The 21,758-nt window shown below is 46.0% G+C and overlaps 1 protein-coding gene across 1 annotated transcript in view; it reads right to left on the bottom strand.

Moving 5' to 3' along the window:
• Positions 1 to 1,060: 1,060 nt before the first annotated feature.
• Positions 1,061 to 21,758, bottom strand: part of LOC131284224 (uncharacterized) — a 57,159-nt gene continuing 36,461 nt past the window's right edge. The window contains exons 2-6 of the mRNA XM_058313078.1: positions 11,945 to 12,076; positions 6,852 to 6,979; positions 3,134 to 4,069; positions 2,906 to 3,061; positions 1,061 to 1,540 (exon numbers count right to left, since the gene is read on the bottom strand). Coding sequence (XP_058169061.1) covers positions 1,061 to 1,540; positions 2,906 to 3,061; positions 3,134 to 4,069; positions 6,852 to 6,979; positions 11,945 to 12,076 — 1,832 coding nt within the window. The remainder of the gene's footprint in view (positions 1,541 to 2,905; positions 3,062 to 3,133; positions 4,070 to 6,851; positions 6,980 to 11,944; positions 12,077 to 21,758) is intronic.

Raw genomic sequence — 21,758 nt, 5'->3', positions numbered from 1 at the left:
TATGTTCAAACATTTGGCTATTACTTTCCTGCTTCGGTAAATGTTTCGTCGCGGGGGGACTCTGTATGGGGGTTAATGCTATATCCTGCACTATTTCCTATCCAACCTACAGTAAGAGTGATGCACCTGATACCGCTAATAAAATAAATATCAACCACTAGAGCCGCAGAAACAACTGGTTTGGATGATGCGACCGAGCAAACACGTTGTTTGTTTTCTGCCTTCAGCTCTTTGATGGTTTGTCAAATACCCGAGAACATGGTCACTGTTTCACTACGATCTACAACCTTATTCCAATTAATAGGTTATTTTGCTAGTAAGTCGCAACCCCGCACGACAATAAAATCATCTCTAACGATAAAAGCATAACTTGCAACCGTTGCTTTTTTTGTTACTTAATATTCTAGTAAAAAAACAAAGTCTTTTATCGAACACCGAACACCGTATCCTTTTTCGCACGTGATGGCAATTGGAAAGGGATACCGTTCGGAGGGGGTGAGGGTTTTTAAATAAATACTTAACCTACGCACTACACATTTATCTCTCGAAAACCCGTCCTCTATGCTTGCTAATCTATCCTGCGCTTGAAACGATCCCTTGCTAGAACTTTCGCACGGGGATGTGTGTTCGATGGATTCTAAAGTGACATTGATTGTTTGCTCTTACTACCTTAACTCGTAATAACCCTTCAAGTTAGATTCTAACGCTCCAGTTAGAAACGATTTACAACGTTCACTGCATAATTTCATCCCAATGGACAATTTGCGTTAAAAAACACAAGGACCGGAAAACAAATCTCAAGAGCATTTGCATGTTGTGTTCTGCCGATTCTGCCATACGCTCTGCTGGACTGTGATCAAAAGAAGACAGTGAAACGCACGCCAGCGTGTGTATCGTCCGCCGGACTTGCAACCACCCGGCCAACCACCCCCGGTGGAGGAGCACCATTTCCCGGGGGACATTCGCGGTTCGTCAACGCATCCACAAACGCAACGCACTGCTGCGGGGAACAGATACACAACCATGTTTCTTAATTACGCTACACCTCCCCCGGGTCCGTTTACGTTGAAGCTGTACTGTCCTTGCTGGGGGCCTGCGTTGGGGTGGCGTTTGTGCTACTGCTGCTTTGGCTGCTTTGGTTGGTGCGCGCCCTGTTGTCGGCGGCAGCGGTGTCCGTGCCCAGATCGAGACTGAACCGGTCGCCGGTGGAGTCGGCGATGGCGTTGGTGTCGAGGGAACGGGCCGATCCACCGACGGCCACGGCTGTCGCGACGCTGTTCTTCAACGCTTCCACGTCGACGCCTTCGGCCGACTCGCCGGCGCCGGTTTTGTAGTTGGACGAGAAGAAGGACAGCGCCTTCATCAGCTGGTAGCTCTTCGAGACCGGCAGGTTCGAGTCGTACAGGTTCTTGCTGCTCTTGCAGTCGACGTAGAACCACCAGTTGCACTTCAGCACCGTCTGGTCGAACAGCGTGCTCTCTGGGCAGAGGAACGACTTCATGATCAGCCCGTCGTCCGTCAGGGCGCACACGTGGAAGACCTACGGTTGGAGAATGGAATGGTTTAGTCGGAAGGATTGTTTAACAAAACACTTTAAAGGAATATTCGAAATTTAACCCTTAAACGCCTAATGTGTAAAATTTAAATTGATGCAGGCATAGTGGAATTGTATTTATTAAAATACAACCTAAGTTGTTTGAGATGTACCGATTTTTATAGCAAACAAGTAGAAACAGGACACCAAGATATATCGAATTAAATTGTTTAAAAGCAAACAGTTGCCATAAGGAAATTTTAGGAAAATAGTTTGATTTTACAATTACCTTTAAACTAATTCATTTAACTGGAAGACACTATGCACAATCAAATATTTTCGTTCGGCCAGTTTGTTTCATTAAGGTTTCTGTGTTTTTTTTACTTTGAACATAACTCATTAAAATAACCGTGCAAAGATCCTAACATAATTTATAAGTTATTTCGATATCGTCCCTGATTTCAACTGACCGTATTTAATAAACTTAAACGGTAAGGAACCATAAGTATCTTATATTGCGAATGTTCTCAAAAAATAATATCAAAAGTCGACGTTAGTTCCCTTCTACTAGGAATCTAGGTTGACTTTAATCTTATCGTTCGTTCCAAAAACATTCGCATTGAATCCAATATCCCCGACCGTAAAGCATCATTGTGCTGTAATCATCAGCTAGTCATTTACATTAGTCCTTTATCTCGTCTCGGTATTTATTCCAACATAAATCGTTTAAATTCTAATTCCCAAATGAAAGGCTCGCCCTTTCATTTTGGATGCTTTAATCCATTAGCAAAACCCGCGCTCGCACTGGCGAAAGGAGAACGTTGGGAGGGGAACATTCAAAACCACCTTTTAGCTTATAGCTGCGAAACATACAGTCCGATTACGGGAGTTTCATTCACCATCGCACACCGAAATGTACGAATTCGGTGCAATCTCTGACAACGTACCGGAAAGCACATTGCGTGCACATATTTTCGAAATCAGATCCCCCGATTCCGAGCCAGGATTTTATGCTACTTCTGTACTCGATGGCATTACTCCATGCGAGCCGAATCCCATTGCCAATCACCCCAAAACCCTCGTGGGGCGGAAAATTGGGAAAATCCTACCAGCAGCAAGCACGTTTCACAAAGCACAAACGCGGCGTAGAGGGCCGGGTTGGGGGGAGATTTTCCTTTTTCGGATACATTTGGACTGCTGGACTTTTGGTAGTCGACCGAGCAGAGGGAAGGCCTTCAGTCCAAATGTCTGCCTAACGACGACGTCAGACACCGAAATTGGGAAATGTGTTATGGCACGTGGTGGAATCGATTTCAATCTCCAATTGCGTGCCGTTCGGGTCGGTGGGAAACGGCGGAAACGGATACGCACCATACAACCAAGGTCCTCGTCGCCGTACAGCCCCGGGAAGTGCTTCTGCTCGCCGCAGTTGAACGTCGTGTACGGGAGGTCCACCTTCGAGGTGAAGTTGTCGTCGAAGTTCTTGTCGTACCCGACCGGGTAGTATTCCTTCGGTGCGTTCATAACCTAAAAAAAACGGGAGCAAGCGTATGCATGTTAATCAGGGATTCGTTTCATCGGGTTTCCGAATGGCCTCACCTTGTGGCCGGCGTTCGTTGGATAGCGCCGGGGGCGGGGTGTGGTGGTGGTCGTGGTTGTCGTCGTCGTCTGCTGCTGCTGGGCTAGGAGTTGCGCCTGAGCGAAGGCTGCCTGCTGCCGCTCGTACTGCTTCTGGGCGCGCAGTTCCTGCTGGCGGACGCGAATCGCCTCCTTGATCACCTCGACGCTCACGTTGGCGGCCGCCGCCAGCTCTTCCACGGTGTGCCCCATCAGGTCGATCTCTTCACCGTCGGCCGCAGCCGTCGACACCGACTGGGCGGTCACAATCGTCGGCGACGCCTTCGGCAGCGAGTTGCGACGCGGCGGAATGCTCATGATGGAGTTCTTGATGACCGTCGGCTGGAGCTTGTTGTCGATCTGCACGACCGGACCGGTCGAGATGCGGGACACCGACTCGGGCATGGCCTGGAAGGCGGGCACCTGCTGGACCTGCAGGTTCGGTGCCTCCTTGTAGATGATGTGCTGGTTCGGGGCGGCCGCCCCTCCGACACCGGCGTAGGAAGCGGAGGGCGAGGAGGGCGAGGGGAGAGGAAGCCGGGAGGAGGATTGGCCCCGGTGGAAGGAGGAGGTCTGGTTCATGAGCTGACTCTGGAAGGAGGGATCGGGAGTTTGGGCAGTTTTGAGGGCGAAGTTGCGGCGCAGGATCGCGGCGTCGAATCTCACCGGTTCGGGTTCGGGCTTGGGGATGGGTTTGAAGGGGGGTACGCCGAGTGGGCGGAAGGTGGCGTTCGTCATCTGGCTGGCAGCGGGCGACACGTACACGGGTGAGGCGGGCGATGGAGGCACGCGGCCTCGGGGAGGCGAGGCACGAACCGTCACCGCCTGAGGACGGCTCTGCTGGATCGTCGCTAGGCTCGGGGGAGCTGGGGCACCACCCTGCGTGGAGTACGGTGCCGGTAGCGGGGGATACGATGTCTGAAAGGAGGAAAACGAGGGGAGAGAGCGGGCCAAAAGGCCCAGTCATCATCCGCACGGCAAGAAGTTCATTATTATTGTGCTGAAGTGGATTAATTTGTCATCGGAAATGGGGTTTCTGTGGGTTGTGCAGTACGCGCGCGTGTGTGTGTGTGCTGAAAGGACCGGTCGGCTCGGGACGCTTCCGTTCAGGACGAGGAAAGAATGTCCACCCCCGGCCACCCGCTTTCCTTCCGTTCACTTTTCCTCAAACAAGTAGACGGTGAGCACCAAAGTGTATAAAAGAACGAACGGAAGTAGATCATTCCGATGACAAAGACGTTCGGGAATGTTGCCGGTGGTGGTGGTGGTGGTGGTGGGTGGTTGAAATTACGTTTCGTTAGCCCTGCTACTAAATTAGGCGAATGAGATTAGCTTGATTTGGTGGTACCAGACGGAACCCCAAAGGAAGGGAACGCAATGAATACGAGCAGGAAGCTTACGGTAATTTATGATACCGGAGTTCCGAGCACCGGTTCCTTTCGAGAAACATACCTTTTTTTGCTTTTGCTTTATTAAGCGAGTGACATTTCCTATGAATATCAAAACGACATTGTTCCCTGCTGTTCTTGTTGTTCTTTTTTTTCTGGAAGCTTTTTTTTTCTTCTCCCACTTCAAACACGCTCCAGATGTCTCCCATCAGTTCAAGTGTGATTATATGGCCGCTCCGTTCTGTTGGCACAACTTATTCACACCAAAAGCCGCACGCACGACCTGTCAGACGAAGGATTACCTTCCCTTCGGGGCGGGGGTAGACGGAACGTTCCAAGTATGCGGATCGTTTTCACTGGATCCCCCTTTTCCGAGGGTTATTTTCACGCCGGAATTATCCCGCCGTACCGATTTAATAACTTTGCCCGCCGTGTGCCACGTCGGTGCTTCGTTCGCTACGTTATTTATGGCGACGCGATACGGCGAGCTGAGCATCGGATTTTCTTCAAGCTTGACTGAACGGTAAACTGTACTTGAAACAGGGGACACAGTGTCATTGTCATGCCGGAAAAGCTGGGCAGAAAGGACGAGGTTAATTATGGAGAATGCGCTTCGAGGTGGAAACGGTGGCACTTTTTTTCCGGTGCGCCATGGAATGCCCCCGCTTAATGTTGCATAATGTACCGGTAGTTGGAAAGTCCACCGTTTGGTCCTTCCAGGAACGGGTGGTGCTTTAAATTTACCTTCACAATTTACAGTGGATATTTCAATCGGGAAGGGATGTTTTAAACAAACAACCAATAGAGTCATTGGTAAAGTTTAAACCGGAAGGCGTAAAGTTACCCTACAACGTCCGATGCAATATGTGCAATGCGTTGCAATTCTTAGAAAGTGCTGCAAAGTTTTCCTTTCGGGATAAATTACTGTTCCACGCCCTGGCAACAACCGATACCACCACCGCCCACGGAATGTTCTAGTTTTGAACTGGTTAACGAACAGCTCCTTCATGAAACTTCCACCGCCAGGACTTGCATGAACGAGCCCAAATTGAAACTCCACGCGGAATTGGAAACCATTGGGAATATTTTTTTCTTTTCCCTCTAAACCGTTAACGATTATGCTTCTGTGTGAGAAAAATTACTTTTTTCATGGTTCAATTACTGTTTCGCTGCCGCTTCTTCGATATCGTTTTGAGAAAAGTCGTTATTACAAGAAACTTTCCGGACCAAGGGAAATCGCTAACAAGTTCAAATTGATTCTAGAAAATAACCTCCACCAGTCTTCCATAGCCGTAGCAGATGGAGAGGCATATCGTTTCATGTTTTTTTTTCGTGGATTGGAGAGTGGAAGTGATATAAAATTCTCAGAACGAAGATTATGCTCCACACTTTGATTTGAAGTGTAAATAAAAACACTGAAATAAAACTGGTGCTAAACCTTAAAACAACTTAAACAGCACTTGGATTTACAGAATTATTTGTTACTGTTCTGATGTAGCTACATTTGGGAGCTTACGTTATTTTATGCCGCCAATCGTTTATGGTTGATTATTTTGATTAACTACATCAAACCATTTTCAAATGGAGAAAGCTTCTATTTGTGAAAATATATTTCGTTTGGCGAATGTAAAACTACTTTGTTAAAATCATCTCAAACAAAATATCGAAGTTTTACCACAAAATGAAGCGACAAAGCAAAGCGATTACATCATCAACATCATTAACATTGCTGAAAATGGCGTCTAGCCTTCATGCGATTGTTTTTAATCTGGACAAGGCAGTGGTAGTGTGTAATGTGTCACGTTTACACAGAGAGAGAAATAAAAACTAGTTGGCACTGACTTTTTCGCATTTTTGAACGAGTTCACACTTCGTGTTGATTGCACTTTACAGTATTGCGGCGCGCTTGTGTTTGATAAAAGCTTAACCTTTCAAACTCTAACGCTATGGAATGAATAGAGAAACCACGTGAATAAATTAGCTGAGGTAAATAATTCTTTGATTCCAACGCCAATCAGACTCACTCTGGACGACTGCTGGGAATCAAAAAGAGATATCGAAAGCAGGCACTAATTTGTGCTGATGAGGAAACATACTGTTCCCATTAGGAGTGGCTATATTTGATCGGCACTTGGGTGCGTCGCTTACCCAAATTGTTCCTTCCCAAACAAGCCAATTAAATAGGGCTAATGTGTGGTCCAAACACACACGCACACACACACACATGCACATGGGAAAGCCACCTGGGAGGTCGCGGTCGTCCAAATAAAAGCAGTGAAAGTGGACAGACCGTGGACTGTGCGGATACTTACCGGCATTTTGGACGCTGGCAGGACACCGATGTTGTTGGCACTGGTGCGGATGTTGAGGGCACGCCGTTTGTTGGCCTCGACGTTGCCGAGTGACTCAGCCAGCCCCAGCTCATCTCCGACGCTGAAGCCTGCGAAATGAGGAAAATGATGTGTCAGATTCGGTGCAAGGAACTCTTAGGGGGCGAATTGAGCGAAGAAAGCCCAAAGATAAACGACCACGATAGATGGACCTAGAGTGCCTAGGGAAGGAACAGCCACACCGGAAGGAGGAGAACATATACATCGTCACTGAGGTGAAGTCCGGACATGGTTTATTTCTATCCAGCAGCAAAAGTGGAATGAAGATGAAAACACCCAAATGGTACCTTCAGTCTATGAATATTAAAGCGGTCGTACGTGGTTGGTTTTTGTGGACGGCGAGAGTATCCTTGGCATAAGTTGGCTGTGGCTTATTCACGTTGGTTAGAGGATCACGATTTATTATGAGTCGAATCAAGAAACGATAATGTATTTCCAAAGGCGTCTCCCATACGTTCCTGCCCACGTCCAGAAGCTCTAAAGCTCGCCGATCAAAACATGCAACTCGCTGGACCAGGGGTGGTGTTCCTCTTCAGCAGATGTTATTTATATTCCCTTGCGTCGCAGCATAATCCCGAGCCGGAAAACGCGACGACTTGCGAGTGGTAAAATCAACATCCAATGCAATAATATTAGCAGCACCCTGAAGCCGTGGCTGACATTGATAAACGAGAAGGGTTTGCGTGCGGCAATCCGTCATCGTGTCACATTCCACGACGCTCGCTGTTTGGGATCGGGTTGTTTTTGGGGCTGCTTATCAAAACTCATTAGAAGGCCACCTCGTATGGATCCTCGAAATTCAGTGAATAATTCATAAAACGACCCGTCCACCCGTCCAGCTTGGTGGTGCTGCTCGGTGAAAAATGATGCTCCTTCGAGAAAGCTAGCATTTGTGGTGGTTTAATGAAATGTCACATTTAGTAACTCGTTGCGGCAACTCAAACGAAACCGTACGGATTTATCATAATGCAGTAAGGCACGGGGGATTTCGAAAACCTCTACCACCCTGGACGAAGTTAATTCTGTTCGAAGGCAGGCAACACATTGGACGACAAGCAAGTACCGTTACGAACATTTGATAACCGTTTTCGCGCGTTTGAGTACATCAACGTGACGTGAAGAATTTCAGTACTCCATCTGCGACAAAATCCGAACGTGCAGAAGTCTGACAGTCTCCTCATGACTTTGCTGGAACGGTTTATTTGATCTATCAAACTGTGAGCAGACAGTGGAACGGAAAACTAATACAACTCAGCGACGACGAAATTCTTCAGCGCGAAAAGTAAAGACTCCAACTTGTTACCCCTTCGCATGTCGTTTCTCTCGCCAGATGAGTTTCCCATTACGGATGCAGAATTGTTTCGGGCAATCTTGGTGGCGTCCGGGCTGGGGAAGTAATCATGCCATTTCTAAATTTGACATCTTGACGCGTCTACGTATCCCCCCCCCCTTCCCCCCGTCCTGCGGCAGTTCCATCAACAAGTTTATGGCAGCACATCATCCCCGAATGGGGGGGTTTTTCCTTGCGATAAATGGAAATGGCAAGAATCTTTCCTACTGCCGGAGACGGGGTGGCGGTTTTCATGTCTTTGTTTTTAACGCCAGTGTACTTCTTGCATGACTATGACTTGTTATGACTATGTCGGTTACGATTTGAAACCAAAAAACCGAAACGGACATTTAAGGGAAACCCTATAAAAAGGCATGTATTTACTCTAACTTTCCGGCACTCGAACCGGTTTGGTTGTAAAACTGGAAACCCATCCACTGTAAACGGTTACGATTATGGTAGGGACACTCACTGGGAGTCCTGTTCCTCCTATCAAGAAACCCCGAACGTATCTCCTCCTGGGCTACCGTTTTCCGCTTGGGGAAAAGTCATACACCCCGTGTGGCCCTTCGTAAAGCAATCATCGGGCGCAATCGTTTGTCGGCAACAATTGAATTTTATTAGCTCGACGAAAGTGGTTTCCAACTTCACCGGGCAGATATTCCTCCGGAAATGAGTGCGAGGAACGGGGGGGACCTGTTTGCTCAGTTCCGATGGTTGGCAATGTTGTATATATTTTACAGCACATTGCAAGGATCGATTTCAAGCCCGAGCGCAAACTGCAATCCCTCGGGCCGGAAATGGAAATTTCAATTACCGTTTTTTCCCAACCGACTGACTAGGCTGTTTGGAGAGGGAGCGATAAAGTTTCAATAACGCATCCCCAGAGGACTTTCGGTGATTTTGGTGGCCGCAAAACAATCCCATGCGCCAACGGACCAAAGGTGCCCCTTCGGAGGGATTATGAAAACGATTGGCAGCCACGGTTTTGCAAGCCACCAGGGACGATCGCGTCATGTGTTTGCTAATTAAATTGGAATTTGCCTACCTGCACCGATCCGTGCACGAAACCTTTGCCACTTCGCTGACTCCACCAGGTTTTAGTTCAAACAAACACACACACACACTCTAAACGGCGAAAATGAGGCTCATTTTCCAGCTGGCTGGTGACGTGGTCGCATCGATGCATCGACATGTGGCCAACCCCTTGTGCAAACCCACACACACACACACACACACACAAGTCCTGGGTCACGTGATGCAATGGGAAATTCAAGCGCAAACAGCATCCACCGGTGTGTCTGTCCATCGTCCGATGGAACGCATCCCGCATCCAACATCGACGGACGGTTGTTTGTGTCGTAAGCAGCGTCTATATTTATTGAGCAGAGATAAATCCCTCCCATCCCACCCACTCACCCAGCTGGTCATTTCGCACGGGGCGGGAAATTGTGCGTAGTCGGATGATTTATCAACATTAGCCTGCAATTTCCTTATGCCGTCGATCCGCAGGGAGGGTCGAATGTTTGCATAAATCATGTCTCGGTGAAGCGACGACTAAAAACAATGTAAATGGCGTACGGGTGTTGAGCAACACAAGCGTTGAGTTCCATCACATGAGACCCAGAGGGCGAACCAACGTTCGCGGATGAAGTACCGACACATATTCCAAAGCACCTTGGTTATTTGTAATTGAACCTCATCGTAGGAGATTTCAATTGATTGACGTATTATGCATTTTGGAGTGCAGTTTGAATGCAGTTTTGGTTAATTCCAACGTTTCACAATGCAATAAATTTATCAAATACGCTTATCAATAATGAAATGTGCACCACAACCTGTGCTCGACAGACATCGCACAGCCAGATTAGAGCTACCATAGGCGGATCCTCTAATCCTCCGAGGCCCAAGTTTGATTTATGTTGACGGGCCAATGCATCATAAATATCCCAACTGCGCCCCGAAAAGCACCCCAGCCAACCAGGTCATCTGCGATTAGCCATTTGTCACACCGCTGAATCGGCGTGAATTTCTCGGCAAGTGCTGAACACCCAATCAGCATCACGCCGGCGGTATGCAATTTACTTCCAGCGGAGAGGAAAATGGAACCAGTTTGACCAGCGTCTTTGATCCGGTGCTTTTGGGATGGCGGGAAATTTCGAGCCTTTTACAGAGCAGAAGGTTTAGGCTGGTGTTAGGTCGACTCCCCGGAATGCCGTGTCGGTGATTTCTGATACTGTCGGGGGGCAAAGCGGTTATGAACCCGAAGCCGAAAGGGCAAACTTGCCAAACGCATGTATAAGTACACGGGCAGTACTTTTTACTTATTGGTGCCGTCAAAAATTAGCCTTACTTGAAGCGCCCGATCATGCCGACGGCGTGACGGGTATGGACAGGTCACGACTGAGCGGGCTTTGGGGTTCACCAAGTAACCACCCGGACGACCTCGTTGATCCCTGAGGCGCTTGCTTTCATGTCTGCTGCCGACCATCGCCGGGAAAGTTTATCGATTTTCGATCAAGTGACGAGCGCTTCGCGTCGTGCACGTTTCACGGTCCGGGGCTTTCTAATAGGCATTATCGTGCCAGCGGCGTAAAGTTCGGCGTTTTCGCGGGTTAGCATAATTATAGACGCTCAATTTGATGGCCAAAGGGCCACTCAGAAGACCCCCGATGGGAGGAGGTACCGTCGACATTCCATTGGAGAAAGTTTATGCAAAACGATGAAAATAAGCTAATAATAAACATTTTCAACAATACTGTTTCTGACCAAATTAATACTCACTCATTGAAAACATACAAAATTTAGATAACTTATGCTTAATGTTTCTTTCGCCACCAGTGTTGCAGTTGAAACCTTTTCAAAAACAAAACAAACTCGTTATGTTATAACAACCTGACTAATTGTCAGCCAATAAATATGAATTTCCAAGCAAGCATTTCAGATATTGCTACTCGCAGGGCACTGGCTTCGGGATTATTCTCTGATTGCGAAAAAATAACCGGTAAAACATCCAATACAGATCAACATGTATTTTTGTTGTTGATGAAATTGAACCCCATGGGGAGTTTGGTGAAATACATTCGCCGCAGCGTATCGAGTTGCACACGCTGATTGCTTGTTTTTAATTTACTTTATTTCCTGGTAGTTCCACCTCCCCCTCCCCCGCCCCCCCTGATCCCATGATCCCATCTGATTGGGGTTGAAAAAGGATAAAGTTTCATTCGTAGCATTGAAAATGCTCCGCAGGAACGTTGAATGATGGGTATTACTTACTAGTTTGTGCTTGTTTCAAGCGGGATTTGAACGATATTAGTTTATTCAATCTAACCCTTATATCGGCTCAAATGGATACAGTGGGGTGTTTTAGTTTGGTATTTTTACGAATATTTACCGAACATACTCGATTAACTTCATTTAGAGACTTTGTAACAGAATTAAATCGAAACAAGACCCAACTTCGTTCACAAAAAAAAGTTGGTAGTAAAACAAACAAACAAATAAGAGAAAAATAATAGTAAAACAATATATTATTGAAAATAAGAAAAAAAATATGAAAATCTAGGAAAAAAACAAGATAGTAGGAAAGAACACAAAACACACACATATCCACACATAAAAACGAAAAACAGCAAACGAAATAATACGAGAAAATGTCGGCACGCGCTTACAAAAAACAACATACCTAACCCGAAGTGAGCCTTGACGCCGCCCAAGTTTCGCACCCGAAAGAGGCCGGACTTTTTGAAGGCACAGTTCAGGATGAGACCGAAATCGGAATCAAAAACACAGGTACTCTCTAACTGTTCGATTGTGCCTGGAAGGGAAAACAAAAAAAAAAGAGAAAAGAAAGATAGAAAGAAGAAAAGGAAAGAAAGAAACGGAAAACGGGATGGAGTATGGGGATAAAATGAAGGGAAAACTAAAGTAAAATACAGTAAATGGAAATCGAATCGAACCGGAAACCGGAAGGGTGCCCTTTTTCGGTAACGGTAAGCAAACTGGACCAAAACGAGTTGAAATCGAATAAAATGGAAATAGAGTGGATAAAATAGGGGAAAAAACAGTGCACGGTCGCACAACAATGAACGAGTAGATTCGACGAAATTGACAAACATTGTTTGGCATTGGTCCTTTTGAGATGAAAAAAAAAACTGGAAAATACCCGATTTTCCTTTTGTAATCCTGAAATCATGTATTGGGTTATTTTGTTGTTTGTGAAGAATCAAAAAAGGATCAAGCGGTTACCTCGCTCCGTTTGATTCTTTGAGGGTTTTCCGTTTTTCCAACAATCCCATGTGTGCATGTTTTCTGTGTAAACCACCAAACCGTGTGTGTTCGACTCCAAAATGTCCGTGTGCTTTGTGTGTGTTTACGTGTGCGTTTGTGCTTAGTGGCAAATCGTTCCCTGACCGGTGCGACACGTGAAACCTGCTCACAGTAACGGTTAGCCACAAACAATAGAAAGCGTATGCCCATTATAACAACCGTACTATTGTTTTCACAGTATTGTAATAGTATAATAATGAAACTGAAACAACATTTTGTCCAACACAGGATACAAGCAAACATCGCTTCGAAGCTGCTCAATGTTATTTTCGATGCAAATGCTTAAATAAAAAGTATGCTGAAGTACTAAACACCCTTCAATTCAATGTACTTATGCTTTATTTATTTTGTATCATACCACCATAAGTCTAAAATGTGTATAAAACTATATATTTTAACATAAAAACGAAAATTTTACTATCACTAGAAAACTATGAATACAGACATAGAAGCAAAACAACCGAAACTCAAACTAGGTGGAAATAAAGAAGTTTGCTACCGAATGAGCAACGGTTGCCCAGACGAAGTCGATGGTGTGTGTCACGGGATAACGACAATTGTTTATGCTCCATTTCATGCATTTCCATCCTATTACCCAGCCTAGGACGGACATGGATACAGGGAAAAAGAACGATCGAGAAACGGAAACCAACGAAACCGGAAGGAAAAAGGGGCTCGCAATGAATCTTGATTGCATGAGCTACAAATGAACCGAAACGTATTTGATTTGGCTTCGTCGCTAAGACAACAACCGGACGATGCAATTAGAAATTAATTAAAGAGATTTGGTTGTTTTTGCTCCAACTGGTATGAAGATAAGGGTACGAACTGTCTGGTGGTAGGAAAATCTCACGATATCTTCAAGGGGTTTCTATTTACCTATAATTAGAAGGGTTTCTATTTACGCAATAAAGCGATGTAATGTTTGCAAATATTTGATTGGGAACAACACAAATATTCTCTCCAATCCTGACCAAACGTCTTCTCTGTGGAAATCTTCTTCACACACACTTGTTCGGACAACATCAATAAGGAGTGTGTGATGAGTGATCCGATCTGCGGATGTGATTTTCCGCTGTCATGTCATTGAACAAGGGTGGAGTGAACCTCAATCTCTTCTTGGAAGGTTCCGTTTGTGGGTTCAAACGAAATGCATACAATTCAAGAAAATACCAAGAAATGTTTTTGCGATGTTCTGGAATTAGCATAAAAGTGATCATAACATTATAGAATCAGAACACCATTTCATATAATCTGTGCTTCTCAAACCACGATTGCCAATCGTTTCTTTTGCTTGGCTCGAATTATTAAAAACCGAACATCAAATCCCACGATGCAAATCAATACTGATTGAACCAAATCCAATTGATGTCATTCATTAGGATCTTATTCATGCCCAAAGTTATACCGCATACAATTACAATTTCAAATGAAGCTATCAAAGGGACTAAAAAACTCCCTCCTCTTGAGCATCATTCCGCAAACCAAAGAATATAAAAGATGCAAAACGACTCTGACCCCAAATGCACTTTATCGGTGCTGCAATCTCTTTACGATAAAAAAAAGTTCAGAGATTCGCTAGGAGGAAAATTTTCAATGCTGAATATTCTGTTAACGTTCGCAAATGAGTTTGTAATTGAAATCAAACGAAATGCTCATCGGATCCCGTTACGTTTTCCCGCTTTCATTATCTTTCCATGCAAATCAAACCATCATCAGCGTGGATCATTTTAAGCCAAAGCCGGTTGAACAGTTGAAGAGATTACAACACTGAGATCTCGTTGCTACTTTCTCGTCCAATTTCATTCACTTTTCACGAGGGTTTTCCTCTTATCCTGAGCCAATTGATTTCACGTTGGTCATTTGAGGGAGAGGTTTCCATCAAAATCCAATCAAAAACGTAAATTCTACCGAGTACGGATGTCGAGGTTATTTTTGAGCATGGTTTCATCAAGGGAGGGATTTTCTACGAAGTTATTGTTTCTTCCTCTTGCCCTGTCATCTTCGATACCGCTCAATCACTTTCGTCCAGATTTCCCGCCATGCTTCGATAGCAGCGTGAAAAGAAGAAAGAATCAAAAGAAAATGATCTTTTGATTGAAAGCATTAGTTTGCCTACTTTCATACTGTCCATCCATGCTGGCAGAACAGCAGTTGTTAACATAAGCTTCTCTCAGTAATTCCCGGAAAATGTCGGCAAAGTATTTCCATCTATTGCTCAGAGATGAAGTGACTGAGGGGAAGGTAAATGGAAACAATTGTTATGGCATTTCTTTTTTCTTTGTTTTGTCTTCATCTTTTTGTTAGATAATTATTTCTCCGATGTCCGCAGAGATTTGAATCGGAGAAGTTGAACCTACCGGTTCCGTCTACGGGAGAAGAACAAAGAAATCATAACATCCGGTAAATTAGTTCGACAGACTTTTCCCCGAAAGAAAAGCTATCTCTCGGGAGGGAAACAGGAACAAGCATCAGGGAAACAACCCGGGATGACGGAAATAGGAAGAAAAAAACCAACGTCCGAAACGTGCGTCCATCAAACGCCATAAATGATCATTGTCACGAACGAAAAGCATGAGAAGGGAAAAAACAGAATCGCATACACAACAAAAACAGAACCAACAACATGAAAAAAGTGCTGTACGAAGACGAATCTTCGTTTTGATGATTTGTGATGGGAAGACGCATGTGAACGGAATCGTAATGATGCTTTTCCGTCTGCGCTTCCCAAACCCAAACCGGTCCCAGTTGGTGGCCAGTTTTTCCCAGCCGAAAAATAAAACAACCTGACACGAGCGAATCTCGTGCACGTCCGGCGATTTTCTGCGGCAGTTTTTGTCCGGCTCCCGCTGCGAAAAGCGAACACGTTTCGCTCGAGCCCTACGGCTTGTATCGCCAAAATGCTCGAGGACAATGGGACAAGGTTGACCTGGCGTCAGGTGAGCCAAGGGAGTTTCGTCTGCAGCAGAAAAGCAAACATGAATGTTCAAAAGCGGATCGCATTGCCGAGAAGGAGAACAAACATAGGCAAGAGCAGATTTAAGGCACATTTTAAAGGTAGTACATTGCATGTTTTCTTCAAGTTTCTTGAACAACTTGTTGTTAGGTGTCTAAAAAATTTAGATAAAAATATACCACCATCTTGAAAGAGAACACAATCTACAAACCTTTTATGCTAATTACCAAGATGGGGGAAAACCCTCACAGAAGCATCTTGTTTCCAAGAACTATTGAGCGTTTGGTTGAGTCCACAGCTTGGTCAAATTTTGCAGAACGAAATTCAATTAGGCGAATTCGGTGCAAATTTGGCCGGAATATGGAAAACATTTTCGCCGCTGCCCGGAAAACCCGAACGCCGGCGGACCGGACACTCATCAGCTTCCGTTCCATTTCACCGTGCGACCATTCGGTAAACCAATAAAGTTTTCCCACGTCGCCGCCTGTTCACCATTTCGGGCAGTGTGATTTTCATGGCACATTTCCCGAAAACTGTTTCGCGATTTCATTACCATCCCCAAACGAACGAGCAGCATAGATTCCGGCATGCCTTAGGACCAAGGCTCTGATTGTCGAGCAAACAACCCGGAATCCATTTGTGGAGGGTAATCTCGGGGCAAGTGAAATTATTTTACTTCACTTTTTATTTATATTTCTTTAGCTTTTGTAGCTAACCACTTGCAACAGGGGTGGGACGCTTTCCAACGGAAGGGTGGAAAACCCTGCATCAGGATAAAGAATATTAAACTTCGGTCAAAACCAATTTTAATTATCAAAACATCGGGAATAAAGGAATCAAAACGGCGTCATTTAAAAACCCATCATCGCCAAAACCCCACCGGAGGACTCCCTAAAGGGGAAATTGGATTCCTAGCGTTTTCCACGGGCACGGAATTTGGCACCTAACAGTAATTTGTGGCGAAAGAAAAAGCTTCCACAAGAAATTCCGTATTTCCACGGCCTGCTCCGCACGGGAAGCCATTTCCTTTATTTGTTTTTCCAAAATCCCTTCCGCTTTTCGCCCCTCGGGCTATCCACCGGCGGGGGTGGAAAACCACTTTTCATCGGATTTAGGGAGCAAATAAAAGCTTCCTTAAAACGATTTTCAAGCCACCGCATCGAACCACTCTCAATCTCTTTTCTCACCCAGGCATTAGCTAGTCTATTTCCTTCCGGGCGCGAGATGGCATCGATGGCGAAATGGAGTTTTGGACCGCACCGATCCCATTTAATCCAAGATTCGGGGAAAATAGTTCCACTCCCCGGGGTGAATATTGTTTTTCCTTCCCGAAAATGGTGCTCGGTTCCGTGGAAGCCCCAGGAACCACGCGTCGATGGACAAATTGAAAAGATTCGAGCAGGCCAAAATTGGTCGTTCGTATCCATTACACGCCGGAATGCTCGAGTTTTGAGCGCCCCGAAAATTGACAGGCTTTGAAGTTCGAACCATTTTCGCGTTATTAGCTTTCGGAGAAGATGGAAACAATGTCGACTGGAGTCGTCGTGTTTGGCAGGATCTGTTCCGTTTCGTCGAGTGCTCAACGCGCAATCAAACGAGCTGCCAAAAGCTACCCGGGCTTACTCGTTTTGGTTAGCAACATGGGAGGAAAATAAACCCATTCAGCCTTCCACCGGGGTCTGTTAATAATAGATGGTGCAGTTGCAGCCGGTTCGTTCGAAAAATTGCAGCTCGCTTCCGACCCGGGGGTTTCCTTTCACCGGGACTTTAGGACCGGGACATCTCGCACGGGGTGTTGCGGGGTGATTTGTGGCGGGGTGGGTAGTAACTTTTGTGTACATGGTTTTATTTGGCGATCTTGGAACCAGTTGGAAAACGAATAAAGGAACCGCAAACACCAGCGTGCACGCTGCATTGAGTGGATTGCTTGCGAAAGGCAAAATAGCCGAAGACTTAAACGGGTTTCGCAAGGCAGTTGAGAGACCCTCGCGCAAACGTCGACGTAGTTCTGGCCTTGAAGGAGCGGAATGGAGCCCCAATGGTGGGCCGTTTTGAAATTCCTTCCGTACATCTCTCTTTCTCTCTCGCTCTAAAAAAGAACCAGCCATCCGCAAATGCGATACAGAGACTAAAAGGAGAAAAAAGTACGCTGTACATAAACAACAAACCGAAAACTATAGTTTTCGGTTCCGAAAACCCTAGGCGCACCCGGTGCAATGCTAAACCGTTCGCGATAACGCGACCAACCGTAGAAAAAGCTCTAGCTTTACCCGTTTCGGGGCTTTGTGTCGAACCGGCTGCCAAACAATCCGCGAAACCGTTGCAAACAATCGGCGTTTTCGCCTGCCCGCTGCTTGCACTTGTGCGCCTTGCAAGGCTCTTGAGGAAACTCCGGGCTTTTCCGGCAGCAAATTTGCAGCCGGTGCAGTGCTCAAAAACTGCAATTTCGAAAACCGGAGCTAGGAACCCATTTTTGGCTCCCGAAATTACACCCGAGTGAAAAGTTATGCCCCCGCCGGAAGTTCCATTCATTCGGACGATAGTTTATGGTAATAAATAGGCAAAGGAGCATAAAAAGGAAGAACAAACCCTGGTTATTGTTCAAGCACAACGAGGCGCCCTGATTCCAGTGCGTTGGAAAATGAAGGGGAAAATCCAAAGATCCTCTTCCTTTTCGGGAGCGCTCGGTGGGTGTGCATTATCTAAAGTTTTAATTAAAGATAATTATTCAACCTTCAGTCGAGGGGTTTTGTGCTTGCAACAAATGGGAGGATCTTCTACTTCAGGAAAGAAGAAACAACGTCACAAGAAGTGTCGATTGAATTTTCCGAAAAATAGATACAATTTCAATGAAATATTTTCCCTGCACAAGGGTAATCCGCTTTGTAATTAAACACTGGCCGTGTTATATTAGCATGAACCATTGAACATGAAACAACTTTGTTGATAAAGGACTTTCTAACGAGCTCCAGTAGAGATGTAATTTCGCCGATAATAACTAGCTCCAGACAGAGCTTCAAAACGTGACGTAATTTTCATCCCTTGCCTAACAGTTATCACGTCTTTTGGGACGTGCCTAATGGTCTTCTAATCTGGTGCCTGCATCCAACTTCTATCGCTATTCTACCATCGTTCGATCGATGCTTTATTGAGGTACAAATTAATATCTGATAGTTACGTGGGTTTTGTACGTGAGTGGAATACTTCTAATCAGTGCGAATTTAAGTCGACGTTTACCTCGGAGATTGTGGAGTTGGGGAGTGGAGTGGTTATACCAAGTATACGAAGTAGTGTATGTCATAAATGAATGATGTAATGATCGATAAAGAATAATAATCTTTGTATTTTGAAAAAATAAATTCCAGAACATCAACATTATTCTATGGTTCCCTGTATTTCTGAACCCTCTTCAAACTGAAAGCTCACAGGAAAAGGCAGCAAAGCTTTCTTCACCCGGAAGTGTTTGCTTTTGCACACTTTATCGCCCGGCAGAAGGAACACTTTAACAAAGAAGTCACGACGTTCGGCTTGGATGCGTAGAGATGGATGGTTGGGCCGGCAGTCGGGCACCCAAACTGCCAATCATAATTTCATTCCACCGCCCCCCTTTAGCATCCAACAGCTCGTTACCGATCCCCTCTGACTACCTACCGATTTTTCCCCGCAACGGGCAACGAGTTGTTTCCGTTCCGTTCCGTGCTGGTGGAGCGAATTTTCCATCCATCATCGGCTCGGTGGCTCTTATCGGGAAAACCGCGACGCACGTTTAATTCGTGGATGGTGAAAAGAGAGGACAAAGAAAGGAAGTCACGTGTGAAGAAAAAGCACAAGTGTTAGCTTCACCGAAACCCGTTTCAAGGATGTTAAAATTCATTTTCCCAAGCTTTCATCCATGGAGGCTGTCGATAAGAAAACCGGCCATCATACCGGTTTCATACTTTCTTAATGGCGTTGTTTGTAGATCATATTTCTTTTCTACACCATAATACAGAAAAAGAAAAATTCCGACACACCACCCCTCGATGGACGATGCAAAATGGACCTTCCCAGCCAGAATCCTTCGTCAACCGTCAGAAGATAAATCGCGATAATTGGATCACTGCCCGCCCGGCGTTGTTGTTCCTCGGGACAAATCGTTCGTATCGAACCAGATTAATGGCCAAACTGGTCGAAACTTTTTCCATCTTTTCACCAAAAAGGCCTTCACACTTCCACACAGCGCCACCAGCTTCAATGGAGTCTCTCTAAACATGGCTTTTAATCTCACCGTAGGACGCCGGCCAACACCAACCGGTGGGCAGTTTACTAAAAGGGAAGCCATTTATTTTCGGGATTTCGTTTTTTTTTTTGCCGTTTGTTTTGCAAACCAAGCGCAAAGTGTTCGGCTTGCCACAGGCTTCTTTTCCGTTCAAGGCAAGCATGGTGAAGGAAAAGAAAGCAAAAGTTCGTCATCCATCATGGCCATGGGTAAATTATTATTGAGCGTCTAGCGGGATCGGTTTGGACGCGCCCGACTGAAGGCCACTCCCGCCTCGATCAATCATAGTCGACGAGAATTTGTCCAGCGGATTTGTTCCGAGGTTGCGGGAGAAGAACTGGTGTAGCAGAGTTGTAGAATTTACTCGGCGAACAAGAAGCGTTCTATTGAAAGCTGCGCTGCGCCTGTTGATTGTTTGTTGATGAAAAATTAGTTTTAATTTGTTCATTCATTTTGTGAGACGGTTTTCATTGCAATGATTTGTATCTTTCTCCTCGAAGTACTACGTTTTCGGTGACTCAATACCACCGGAAACCGGACTCTAAATTGCAGCCATACTGCAACCCATGATACCAAAAAAAGGTAAATCTCCAACCGGCACCTTCACCGACTGACCGTCAATCCGCGAATCAAGGGTGTTTTGGAATGGGGGAACCCTAATTGCACCACGGCTGCATCCGCCCCCGGGTGAGCCGTAACGGAAGAGAATGGAGGCACTGAAACCGGTGCCTTAACAATCCCAGGGCCAACGAACGTACCGGCCTCTCACGGGTTTCGAAGGTGCCAATGTTCACTTTTACTGCTTTCGTTGGGATTTCGCCTCTTTCTCCCGTGGAAGTTCGTGGCCACACTGGCGCTCATTGCGTGACAGCAGCGAGAGTTGGAACGAGTGCATCGGGGGGTGCACAGGAGTCTTACACCGGGTTACCCCATTTCGGAGGCTGGTGGGATAATATGCAATTCACTTGCACAAACAAGCAGCAAGGGTAAAGGTGCTGCATTGTGCATTGCGATTGTCATTGTAGTACTCGCTGATGCGGAGCCGCAAGTGATCTCGGTCGCCTTATGATGGCTGAAGTCTGAGTTGAGATATTGGGCCGCCTTTAGCGAGGGAGCGAGGGAAATCTGTGATGATTTACCACCTCGAAGGGGTCTCACTGCGACAAGCAACTTTGGTCTTTGACACCAAACGCTCGTCAAAGTTGGGGTAGCCTATAGACAGATCTTAAATTACATACCGAGGGCTGACAGAACCTCCTGCTTCGACGGTACCCAGCCGTAATGACGCCTGCGGGGGTCGTCGCTCGGGCTGAACCGTAACGAATGTGGCCGACGGCTTCGGTGTCACCAAAAGTTTCCCAATTTCTTCCCAGGCCCTGCAGCGGTCTAAAGCTAAGGAAATTGAGTAATTTCTTCACAGTGTACCCTTCGTAAATGTTCAAACATTTCTACGCCTACCATGTTAGAAGCACTCGTAGCCTACTAGGTGCGTCGTCCTAGATCTGCACTAGGAAATACTTTGCCCTTCTGACATTCTCGATGGTCGTAACTCTTTTTTACGCGTCATCGGGACTTTTACGGACACTTCGGGGGGGTCGAAATGGTCGCTTACGGCATCGTGCTGGTTCAGAGTGTTTTTTTCTCGCAATTTTATACTCCCCACCCACCTTCTTCCGCGTACCATTTGGCCTGGTCAACAAAATATCACGAGTCTTTCGTGTAAAAGCCACGCCAGGACCAGTAATTAATCAAATTAGCGTAATGTCGCCCAGGGAACGGGCAGCCCGCGGTGGCACTCAAACTTTCGCCCAGCTGTCTCTGTTGACCCAAAGTTGCCCGGGCTGCCGAAGGGTTCCATAAAACGGAGCACTTCCGGCGGGGTGGTGGGCGATCGGTCGCAAAATCATTTGAGGAAAATTGAGAGCACTAGACCTTTTCCTACCTCTGCTGCCGGTA

This window comes from Anopheles ziemanni, chromosome 3, assembly GCF_943734765.1.
Source record: "Anopheles ziemanni chromosome 3, idAnoZiCoDA_A2_x.2, whole genome shotgun sequence".
Classification (NCBI taxonomy): Eukaryota; Metazoa; Arthropoda; class Insecta; order Diptera; family Culicidae; genus Anopheles; species Anopheles ziemanni.
This window is presented reverse-complemented; position numbering and strand designations above follow the sequence as displayed.